Source organism: Anguilla anguilla, chromosome 10 (assembly GCF_013347855.1).
Source record: "Anguilla anguilla isolate fAngAng1 chromosome 10, fAngAng1.pri, whole genome shotgun sequence".
In the NCBI taxonomy this organism is placed as follows: domain Eukaryota; kingdom Metazoa; phylum Chordata; class Actinopteri; order Anguilliformes; family Anguillidae; genus Anguilla; species Anguilla anguilla.
In genome coordinates, this window is record NC_049210.1 from 12799629 (window position 1) to 12812127 (window position 12499).

A 12499-nucleotide genomic window follows, 5' to 3' on the forward strand; every position below is an offset into this window, starting at 1 on the left:
CACCGTTCGGGTGCAGCAAGGTATGTCAGTTACCATACTTCTCTTTTACACACTTGCATTTCAGTAGTTTAATTTAATAACATTATATAAAATCATATTCACATTGTTCTATCAACGCTGCAGACAGTTTTTCCATAATGTCATAAGGCTTAGGCCGCTATTCCCTGTAGAAGCTTTAAAAAAGTAGTAGTGTTTTGGTGGTACACTGCCAGCTTGCTAATGGACAGCATGGTGATAGATATCATTAGCTACCTGGATAGCTAGTTACAAAATGTAGCTCTGTTATACCTTAGAGTTATACCAAGAAACAACTAGCAAGTCTAAGATGGTGTTATTGCAAGCTAGCCAACAGATTGGCAGTGTTCAGAAGCCATTCAGTAGCTAACTGAATGAATACACAGGGTTGCCAAATATTATGCTTTGGGTGTCAGACACATGCTCAACAGCACCCCTAGTGAGCTACCTTGGCTGCAACCCAGTCCGTGATTGCAATCGTCAATCGCACACCCCACAGCACATACATAATTGTCAAGAAAGATAGTTATAGGCTAGATACAGGTTATTTAATCAAATTTAGCTAGTCAATCTCAGTCAGATACATTATGATGAGCAAAAGAAGGTGGCTGGTAAGAGATACAGTAATTGATCTGCACTGAAAATTAATTTTATGGTAAAGCTTCTACTCTAAATGAGGAATTGTTTATGACACTGTCATGCTATTCGTATTGCATAAGCATGCCAATGTCCAAAAAGGAGTGATCTGGTTGGTGTTGGGGTTATTTTGTTTTCATTTTGTTTTGTGTGTGCATTTTCATTTGGTAAGTTTATGCAAGCCAGTTTCCCAGTTGAAATGTACAATTTTTCACACCTCTCAGCACGAAACTGAATGGAACATCATGAGATAGGCCTACAGTTGCACTTTCAGGACACTGCACACAGCAAACATCCTGCTTTTTTTTTTTCTTCTTGAAAAACACTGAATCCTACATTAATGCAACCCCTGTAGCAGGATTAGTTTGAAAACTTCACAGTATCATCATAAGAACTGTTGAAGTAGTATGCTTTTTATCAGTAGCATAGCCAAAGGGTGATATCCCTGTATCCACTGAGAATACCACATAAACTTGAACACAATGGAATATGCGTCTCCTGGACCTTTAAATGTGAACTTCTGCATGATAACTGCATTGTTTGTTTTACCAATTATGGGGGGGACATTAAAAATAATGCAATGATTGGGGATGATAAATTATTGTGATGAAAAATAATAGCAAGAACACTACAAACAATAATGAATCTCTTTGCAAAATCTATGACTACATAAATTTGAGTACACAAATATCCTGAGCTAATATTTGTGTTCTGAGTCAATGGGCTCTATCTTACACCCGGCGCAACACAAGTGCCTTTGCTAGTTTCAGACCGACGCAGTTGTTATTTTCCCGTCCAGCGCCCACGTTGTTTAAATAGCAAATGTACTTGCGCCCATCTGAGCGCCCATGGGCGTGGTGGTCTTAAAATGAGGTGTTAGGCGCATTGTTGGCGCATTGCTATCTCGAGGCAGTGGAAAGCGATTGGGCAATTGACCAACAAAAACCTGGTCTTAAGTCAATGGTGCAGTATTTTACTGTTATTTTAAGGGCGCATTATTAAGATAGTAGTATGTGCCTACATAGGCAGGTGCACAACGTATAATATTTAAAAGAAATACATAATGGTTAGTCATAATATTTATCTCCGCAGAGAAGCGTGCTTTCCTACTATTTGGCAAATTCGCCATCATAATAGCAATCCGCAAAGGTGCAAGTGCACCTGGCTTTTAAAGGGAATGGGAGATGACACTCTGATTGGTTTATTTCATGTTACGCCCAAAACACACCTACGATTAATTAAGAGACTAAGTACTTTGCACTTAGATTATCCGCCGTTAAACTAGCAAAAGTGGATTTGAACACGCCCTAAATGCACTAGCGCCATACGCTTTAGACTGTGCGCTTAGATCGTTAAAATATAGCAAAATATCTCTTCCAACTCTACTTCAACAAGGAGAATTCATCGTGGCCAAGTATAGGTGCCGCCTACTCCTGGCCAGTTTTCTCAAAGGGCTGAAATTTCAAGGTCCACTACAAGGCCTTCTTTGTTATTTTTGTTGCCATAAATTCATATTCAGATTATATGAAGCTTGCAATACTTTTACTATCAATTTAAGATCTAATAGTATTGTGTAATCTGGGTTATATTGGGGCAAAGGCAAAATGTAAATGCACTCACCCACCCACCACTGGTTTCAATAACAGCAGAAGGTCCCTGAACAGTCAAATCAGTTGGTTTAACCACAGTGGAATCCATGGCTGAACATCTAACCCTGAAGAATAGTTTGTCCCGTTTATTATTCTCAAGGACAGTAGACTGGGCCTTAATTATGTTGTTGCTGATTCTGTCATTTACTATTTTATTCATTTCTATGTTTATATTTTTTATTTTATTTTTTTTTTTTTCCATTGTTTGCTCTTTGGATGTTTGGATTTCATTAAATTAACATATTTAAAGGGCTCAGCTTACCAAGCCATACTTTGGCATTTTGAGTATTGGAGATAACTAATAAACTAGCCTACATTTGATTTGAATGTATAATTTCTTCTTTGGAGGATAATTAATCAATAAAAAAGAAATATACAAATAAAAAAAGTCTACATTATTCAATGGAACCCAGATTTGGTCTTTTAGATGTATTTATTTTAAAGTTATATATTTTAGAAGGGCTTTAGTTTTAAAATTGATGTTTGATCTCATATTAAAAATGAACTGCAGATGGGCCATACTCTGCAGTTAATTACCACTGCGCTAGAGTGTTAAAATGAACTGGGCTTGAAGCATTAGGGATGACAAAGGTCTGTGACTAATGTGGCCGCTTTGAAAAGTGGTCGAAACTTTCCTCAGATTGTCTATTCAAACTCTAACCAGGGAAGATTCTGCAGGCATACATTAGTAGTTATCCGGAATTGCGAGAGTAAAGGTTGAAGATTTTTATGAACAAGTCGTAAAATGAAATGTATAGTAAAGACGCAGACTGCATGTAAGAGTACAGACAACATGAAGCGTACGGAAGTATGCAGAAGAAAATTTTGTTCATAATATGCGCTGCACCCGCAATGAAACTGTGGTTTAACGGTGTCGAAATCATGACAAATTGATGCAGTTCCACCTGTGATTCAGTTAAAGTAAGTAATTAAAAGCACCGGCTGGGAAGAGGAAAGATTAGAGCCGTGTCATTTTGCAATGTCAGCTCACAGTCACATTTCCTTTTTTTGCTTGGTAGTTGGCGGATAAGCCTTTTTTCCTTTACCTCTGGCAAGCTGCACAAACAGCTTGCCAGAGCTTTTGACCCAGCGTGTCAGCAGTGTTCAGTCTTTCTTTAAGCAGTTTAAACTGCTGTTGGTTTGAATTAGTGGCCCTCGACTACTTTTTCATACGTGATTTTAAACAGAACTGCCAGCTCAAAGGGTACCATGTGCAAAGCACCCACATCTCTGTTACTATAGATACAGCCATGAAATCCATCAGAAAAAGCATCCACAATGATGGCAAGATCCTGCTTCGATGTTACGTGCGTTTTTGATGCAGAGCAGCTGATCCCTCTGTGCTGTCCTTGTGTGCACATTGGACTTGGCTAGCACCCATGCCAAAGAACTGGCAATCCGTTTTTGCTAAAATAAGAAATAAAAAAATATTTCTTCATATTATAATGTAATATATATATATTTTTTAAAAAGCACTACAAATACAAAGCATTACAGCATTATATATATCTGGGAGCCTATCCCAGTGTGCATTAGGCAAGAGGCAGAAATACACCCTGGGCAGGTCGTCAATCTATCGCAGGGCACATGCACCATTCACTCACCAGTCACTCACCCACATGGGCAATTCAGATACTCCAATTAGCCTACCTGCATTGCTTGCATGTCTTTGGACTGTGGGAGGAAACCCACACAGACACAGGGAGAACATGCAAACTCCACAGAGAAAGGCCCAGGCCAGGATTCGACAAATTATTGCAAGAGCAGTATTAAGCAGTATTAAGAAGAATGTGTTGCCCAAGGCCTTGTCATTTGAGGACAAAAATAACCCAATTATTTCTGTTCCATGTTTTTGCACAACCCACCTGAAAACATGTGAAGGGACATTTGAAAGTAGGAGAAGCTCTTGCTGAGTCACCTCCTATGGTTTTTGTGGAGAAATGGTTTGTAAATCTCATGTGGTAGCGTCAGGAAGGACATTTGAATGTACTGCGATTTAGCCAAACAGATATCCCGAAGCAAATCCCACCAGAGCTGAGCCAGGTGGTTGTTCGCCCTGTCCGCACAACCCCCACCGCCCCCCCCCCCCCCCCCCCCCAAACACACCTATAATGCACGGTCTATGCAAATGCTCACCAGAATAAAGTGGATTGTTCCGGCTTTTCCGACAGCCCTTATCCTTTATCTATGGTTGGACGCTTCACTTGATCAAAGGGACCATCCTCAGCCGCAAGTGTCATTCTCCATGAGCAAAAACGGTCTGTTTTAAACCTTTTTTGCCTTTGCCTTTAACTTGAATTTTATTCATTCTGATGACCAGGAAAGTTCTGTTTTAATTTAATTAATGTTTTTTTCTGCATATTGAACTCATTTTCAACAGCAAGAGCTAAATGCAAGACATTACACCCGTAAACATCTTTGATCTGAAAAAAGGACCTATAATTACTACCATACCTGGAATACTGCTTCACTAATTTCAGTAGTCAAACTGCTCGGCCTCGCTTCTTTTCAGGTCAAAATGTTTTGTTATCTTGAGTGTATTCCAAGGCTTCAGTTCAAATAATATCAGAATCCTATTATTCTAAAATGTATTCCAGGTGTTGACAGACACCTGAAATGTTTTATTGACTTGTTCAGATATGAAAATATCTGGCTTTTATGAAGGAAATAATGGATCACCTCCAGTTGAGAGTTATTCTTCAAGGAAATAAAAGTGAAATCTAACGTTTTTTTTTTTTCTTTTCTGTTGGACTCAATGAGCTGTTGAACACTAGATGACAGAACAACTAATAGCTATCTGACAAGATCTGACAAGTTAATATTGTACATAATTTCCTCTATTTCACAGGCATCAGAACAAGACAGAAAAAATGGTTCAAGGCTCAAATAGGATACCCTGAAGTAAAAGAAAGATAAACACAGTGGACTCATTGTGGACTGCGAGCACCAGTATGTAGTGTAAAACAGTTCAACATTTGGAATGTTAAACTGATTTATGTTCTGTCCAAGATGTACAGTACATGCGGACTTGCAACATTACATGTAACACTACATGTAAAGAGTACATAAGAAGCAATGACAGATCTCTGGAGTCTGAAATGTATGGTCACTTTAAAGTTCCACCCACTGGACCATCTCAGCGCAATTAGTAATCTTTACTGCTACTTCCGCAAGTGCATTTTTGTCTAAAATCACTGTTTTTAATGATGCAAGTCAGCTCTCTGATTCGTATGTATTGACATCAACTTATCTTGCGTAATCTGACTTTTTTTTGCATAGTTGAATCTTCTTGTCTCCAAAACACTCTGATATCTTACAATAACACATCTTGTGAAAAGGGAAAGGACTAAGGCACCATGTTGCTGAGTGGAGACAGGACGGTCATCTGGGTACTGATCGGTGTGGTTGCCGTGTTCACAATATTCTTCAATGTCTACATAGTGCTGGTAAGCCTGCGGCATTACAGGGAGAACGGGCACTGGCTCCCCTGTGAGACCATCATCACAGCATTCGCTCTGGGCAGCACCACTCACCAGGTTGTCTCCTACTTTTTTATATCCCTGGACAAGATGGACACCTACTGCATCCTGGAAGATCATGTGCTGTCCACTCTGCTGGTGATAATCTACAGCCTGAAGTTCTGTATCGTGTGGCTCACGGCATTCCTGGCATTTTACTACAGCACAAAGCTGGTGGTTGAGCCCATCCACTGCTACACCAAGATACAGGAAGCTATCCTGAAGCATGTCACAACTGTGGTCGTGGTCATCTATCTGTGCGGGTTCGGCAGCTGCATGCCAATGATGGCTGCCTTCGACCACCTCCACAGCAACGTGGATACCTACGACTGTGGCATCCTGAGGCCAAAGGGCAGCCAAGGTGTAGCGTACATGGCATACTACCTGCTCATGTCTGACATCATCCCCGGTCTGATCATGGTGAAGAGCAGCATCTCCATCAGTGTCCACTTAGCCATTCACCTACGCCACATGAAAGCTAGCACCAACGGGTTCCACACGCCCAAGCTGGGCGCTGAGATGCGTGTGATCCGCATGAGCCTGGGACTGATTGCGATCTTCATCTGCTTCCTGGTCGTGGACCTCTATGTGCACTACGTGAACACAGTCCAGAACCAGAACGTCTTACCGCTTACCGTCCTCTTCTCCTCAATCTACACAGCCATGAGTTCCCTGGTGCTGATCTATGGAAAAAAGACCTTATGGAAGGAACTCCTCCATATGTTCAACCTCTTCCTGGATGAGTACCCCTGTCTCTCCTGCCTCAAAGTTCCAGAGAAGAAGCCAGACACAAATGCCACCCCAGGACACTGAGGTTAGGCCCGGTAAGGCCTTCACTGTTTGGGACCCCAGGTTTGGTTATTTACCCTCTCCACTGTTGGGATAGCATGATTAAAAACTTAGCAGTTAGTTGGTTTTGACAATCATGAATTTAAAAAAAAGCTTCACAGAAGGAAATATACTTGAAACACAAATACGTCTCAGCTCGAGGTGCAACTGAATTACATCCAGCCAGAAATTAAAATCTACTTTATATTCTTACTTGCACTTGTTATGAAATATGGCGAAATAAATGTAACCTGAACAAATTAATCCAAGTATGACAGAACGTGTTTCATGTGCAACACCCACGTAAAGCCATTTGTCGAGATTCTCTTAAAACTGTACATATGTCATTTTTATTAAGCAATTTAATTTGTGGATTTATGCAATATGGCATTATCATTAACTATGATGAAATTGCCCTTTATGTGAACTAAATACTCTTACTAAATTTCATGTTTACACACATTAAAATGGCACAGTACTTTTGGAAAATGAAGGCAGTGAAGCTGATTTGTGATTAATTTAATAAACATGGATAAATGACTGCTGTTCCCCATTTAACATACACTAGTATATGAACTGCTAGACCCTGCCATTGGCATCAAGTCTTATTTACAAGATTAATGATATATATTATGTTATAAATGCATTTGTATTAAGCATACTCTTTTGTGTGTTTGTAGTATGTAGGATCCCCCTTTAATTACTTTTTTTTTTTTTTTCTTGTTTCTTCATTAACACTGTATGTTCAATCATATCTATCTGAATACATTTAAATTGCTGTGATGGTTGCATAAACATGCAAAATTGGGAGTCCTGCAAAAAAGCCCCACTGGGTCATTATGGACATCCCTGCATATTGAACGTTATTAATGTCTTCCTGTGAATCTGCTTTATGCATGAATAAAACAAATGTATTACTGGTGTGCCTAATCATTATTATATTGTGTGCATATGGATGTTTGGAAACAAATTGCTTTCACAATGAATTCCCTTCCTTTTTCTGAATGTCCATTTCACCTGCAACCTTGTACATGGCTTTTCCTCCTTAAAACTGGCTAGCTGCCCTAATTATATTTCTATTCTCTACATTTACTCAAAACAATCCAAATAATAAGACAAAGCAGACATTCTTCTCATAACATGCAGAGTACAAACGGCCAAGTACCATCACACCTGATTACACCTGATTATACACCACAGCTGAAAGAACTCATGATTGCACAGAAGACTGGTAGGAGGCTACCAGCAGTATCTGGAGCTCATGCCTCATCCTTATGCATGTTCAGTATCTCATACTTTGAAAGAAACTGCTCGCAGAAAGCCTTGCCTTCAACAAAATTCATTCGAGAGTTCTCTTTGATACTACACAAGTTCATGAAAGGTAATAATTGATTTGTATTACAATAGGGGATATACAGCAGCCTCTCCACATCTTTTTGCGGCATTCAAGGTAAATCAGTCTTACATTTATGGCCAATGCACTGACACTTCCTTTGTGGTACATAAAACGTGATGCATTGTACGGATGTTAAGAAACTCTGAGAGATGTGGGCGTTCATTTAGTCAATAAGGCCTGGTCATAAATGAGCTCAGAAGCAGAACAGCTCCAGGGAATTTACAGTTTACTCCACCAGAGAAGGCTCACGGAAAGATAACGGGTTCCTGGATCTCCTGTCTGGTAAGGGTTTGGGTTTGAATCTTCCCATTTTTACATTTGATAAATTACAAGTGAAATTAATAACAGCAAAGAAAGGCTTATTCATCAAATAATTAAAATCATGTGTGCATTATATTGCCTTTCTAATACTATATGCAGTACAATATATTAAGGGATCAGGGGCATACAGTGACAGAAGCACTGAGATGAGTACTATTTGCTCAACAAATATTGGCATACTGGAGGATATAGGACTTCAATAATAAGGATTATTTATAAATTATTTTGAGCTGATTAAATTTACCTTTCTCCAGAAAAACTGTCACAAACCAAACAACTTGTATACCAAGCTGTATACGTAAGGAAACAAAAACGACATATTTTGCATTGGAGAGACAAAGGTTAATGCAAAATGTCATGTAAAGGTTAAAAGGCTGAATTCATGACCTAAAGTTGGCAGGCACAGTTCTGAGCAGCAGTTTCTCATACCCTTGAAATCATTTAACCTGGACTACATCAGTAAATCTTCAAATGGATATTTATCTTTAAAAAAAATGATCACCTTGGATGCCATTATGCAATGCATATATAATGCATTTCTTTGAGTAACATTTCTTGTTTTCAGTCATATATAAGCACATTACTCATGAATGATACAAATGTGTACGTTAAGCCACTACTACTGTGGGGCTTTAGATTTACTCAATACTCAAGAAAATTGCTCAGCTTTAACTGTACATCGTTTTAATATGGGAAATCTAATCAAAATAATTTGTGTTAGCCCTTGAAAAGTTAATTAGTACAATAAGTCTGATTAGTATGGAACAAAAATATAACTATCTGCAATTTAGTTTCTTTGGCAATACTAGTCACATAGCCCCATTCAGCAGGATTGGACATACTCCTTAGAGAGAACTAAATACAGATTTATTTGTCTGTTTAAAGAAATGTATTTAAATGGCTATGAATTCCAGTTAGAATATTTAACAGATACAGGACATACATGTTTTGTGACTATTGTTTTCACCTGACAGATTACTGTGCGGGAGAACAATGCTCGTCCTGTGGATGCTCACCATCATTCTGAGAGGGACCCACATTCACTGTACAGTTGGTGTGGACAAACGGCTGATCAAATCCCAGCCAAGAGAGTTCCCTCCACGGACTTCACTTTTTCTTCAACAGTACGGTGAGCAACGCTTACGCCACGGACGACGTGAAAGGGCTATCCACCAGGACCGAGTCGAACCAATGAGCACCACGTCACATGTAACGACAGAGCAATACACTACCACGCCTCCACTAGAAACGACACATCCTGAAACTGCAACAATTCCTACAACTGCAACAATTCCTACAACTGCAACAATTCCTACAACTACAACTTCTGGTGAAGCACCTACAGCTACTGCTGGCCCTATAGTCTACCCAACCAAGCCTCCTCTGACCACTACTAGACTTACAACAACCTCTTCTGTTGTAGACACCCCTGTCATCCATTACATAGATGAGTGCCCAGACCCTGAGGACTTTTACAACTGCACGGGATACAACACTAACCACAGCCGGGACGGAATCTGCTTCTACTTCCGCAACAGTGACACACTCAACTGTGAGGGTGCCAAGCTGACTCGGGTAGGGGTGTGTGATATGGCTTAAAATTCATATCACAATATTTTGCACTGTTATCATGATAACAATGTGATATCACACTATTTTTTAAACTCCTGCAGCAAAGATAACACAAACATGTCCAATAAATGTCCTGATCCAATAATAATTTAAATAAAAATGGAAAAGATACACAGAGATTAGTACAAAATATATTTTTCAGCATTTTATAATCCCAGCATTTTCTTTTTTCAACTTACTTTTCAGTTCAAAATTTTCATCTAAATTCTACAAGCAATTGATCCATATCTCTTAACTTCTTTATGTTATCAACCAGTCTGCATGAAGTTCACTTTCACTCTTCAAAGGTTACTGTACGTGAAAGGAACACCAGTCTGTTCACAGCTTCAGGTTTGAGTACTGACTGGCGGCATGTCACCACATTACCACTAGCACTGAAAGCCCTGTCTAATGTAGAATTGGCAGCAGGGATGTGCAAGTCAAGTGGCAGTAGCAGTCCTCTTTAGCTGACAGATTAGCTAGAACATTACTTGCTTGCCAGGCACAATAAAATAGGCTAATGCAATGCCACACAAAATGCAGATTTCTAGGCTTCAGTTTTACTTCAGTCTTGTGTATTAATTAATGTACCATGACAAAAGTAGAACAAAATTTGTTTAAGGAAACACTTTTTGTTACCCACGATATGGCACTGTGTCATACTGGTATTTATGTTTAGACCAGTATAATACCACCCCACCCTAGACCCAGATAAGCATTTTGACAGACTCAATACATGTCACAAAAACACCACAGGTAGATAGATCCAAGGTCTGAATGTTCAAAACATAATAACATTTTAAAAAGTCTTCCAAATTGAATGTGATACAAATTAAAATGACAATGAAGTTTGCATATCTCCCAACAGCTACCAAAAGGAATACCCACAAATGTACGAACTCTACTTCTAAGTGGAAATCACATTCAGAGCATAAACCAATGGATGTTCTCTGACTTCACTTCAATATTTTTCCTGGACCTGTGCTATGGCTGGCTGCACGAAGTGGGAACAAACACATTCACGTACATGTTGTCCCTGGAGCACCTTCAGATTATGCAGCACTACGCTATGCTGCAGGTTGGATCCCTGGCCTTCTACGAGCTCCCTAACCTCAAATCCCTAAGAATTGGCCCTATCCAAGTCATCACTTTAGACACAGTGTTTTTTGACCTCAGGAACTCAAGACTTGAGTACTTGGGACTGTACGATATTAAATTTGATGACATTAGGAGGACCACGTTTGACAACCTGAAGCTGTGTCCTCTGACCATCCTCGAGATTTACAAATCACAAATAAACCTGTTGGATGCCTTAGCCTTTTCTGGAATCTCTAAGCTGCACGAGATGGTATTAAGCGAAACTCAGATTATTTTGGTAAACCGCGATGCATTCATGGCCCTCAGCGATCTCCAGTCCTTGAATGTGACACATTGTAGCATAAAGGACCTCCCCTCTGGGACCTTTGATCCACTTAAGGCCATTAAGCTGTTAAATTTAAATGGCAACATGTTACAGACCATACCGGTGGACCTCTTCAAATATAACAAGAACCTGGTGCACATCGATCTCAGCAACAACCATCTGTTAACCTTACCAGAGGGTCTCTTCAACTTCCCTTCCAATATTCATGTAGATTTGAGCAGCAACTTTTTCACTTGTGATTGCGACCTTGTTTGGGTTTCAGCGTGGCTTGGCTCCTTGAAGAACCCATCAGTAAACAAGAATGTCCTATGTCATCTGCCGATTAAAATCCGGGACCTAAGGCTGATGGATTTCAAACCTGTGTGCATACCTCCATACACCTGGTACATCCTCTCTGCCTCATTGGGGCTTGTAGCAATTGTAGGAGTGGTTAGCCTGTTGTACATGTATCGCTGGAAGATATACTACCAATGGTATATCATGCTATCCAAGAGAAAAAACAGGGAGGTCTGGATGAACCATGCCAGATTTGCTTTTGATGCTTTTGTGGCCTATAGTGAGAGGGACTTCCAGTGGGTCCTCCATGAGCTCATCCCACACCTGGAGGACAATGCTGGGCCTCCCTACATGAAGCTGTGCGTGTCCGACCGCGACTGGGACCTAGGGAGCACCATCCTGGACAACGTGGAAAGCAGCATCCAGCGCAGCCGCAAAACCCTGTGCATCATCTCCAGCCACTTCCTGAAGAGCGAATGGTGCAAGCTGGAGATGAGCATGGCCCACATGCAGCTCTTCTCAGACAACAGGGACGTGCTCATCTTCGTCTTCCTGGAGAAAATCCCCTCCAGCAGGCTGTCCCAGCACCAGCGCCTGCGTAGGGAGCTCTGCAAGAAGTCCTGTCTGGACTGGCCAGGAAGCAACCCCATAGCCCAAAGGCTTTTCTGGGAAAAACTGCGCTCGCTTATTCTGAAACGGCATCGTGAAACCCTGCCGGCCGTGTGAAGATTCTGCGGCACTGACACAAAGTGGCCTAAGAGGGCTACTTGGGGTTCTATCAAGGACTTTATGTTCACTGTTCTATACATGAGAACCACAAGACTTG

At 40.4% G+C, this 12499-nt stretch overlaps 1 protein-coding gene across 1 annotated transcript; it reads left to right on the forward strand.

Annotated features, from left to right (window-relative positions):
* The first annotated feature begins 5656 nt into the window (after positions 1–5656).
* LOC118206512 (taste receptor type 2 member 39) lies at positions 5657–6631 on the forward strand. The gene has a single exon (XM_035379302.1). The coding sequence runs from the start codon at positions 5657–5659 to the stop codon at positions 6629–6631; it is 975 nt and encodes a 324-aa protein (XP_035235193.1).
* The last annotated feature ends 5868 nt before the right edge of the window (positions 6632–12499 follow it).

What these genes read in the sequence shown, in the direction of transcription:
- LOC118206512 (XM_035379302.1), top strand. Translation starts at nt 5,657, where the DNA reads ATGTTGCTGAGTGGAGACAGGACGGTCATCTGGGTACTGATCGGTGTG.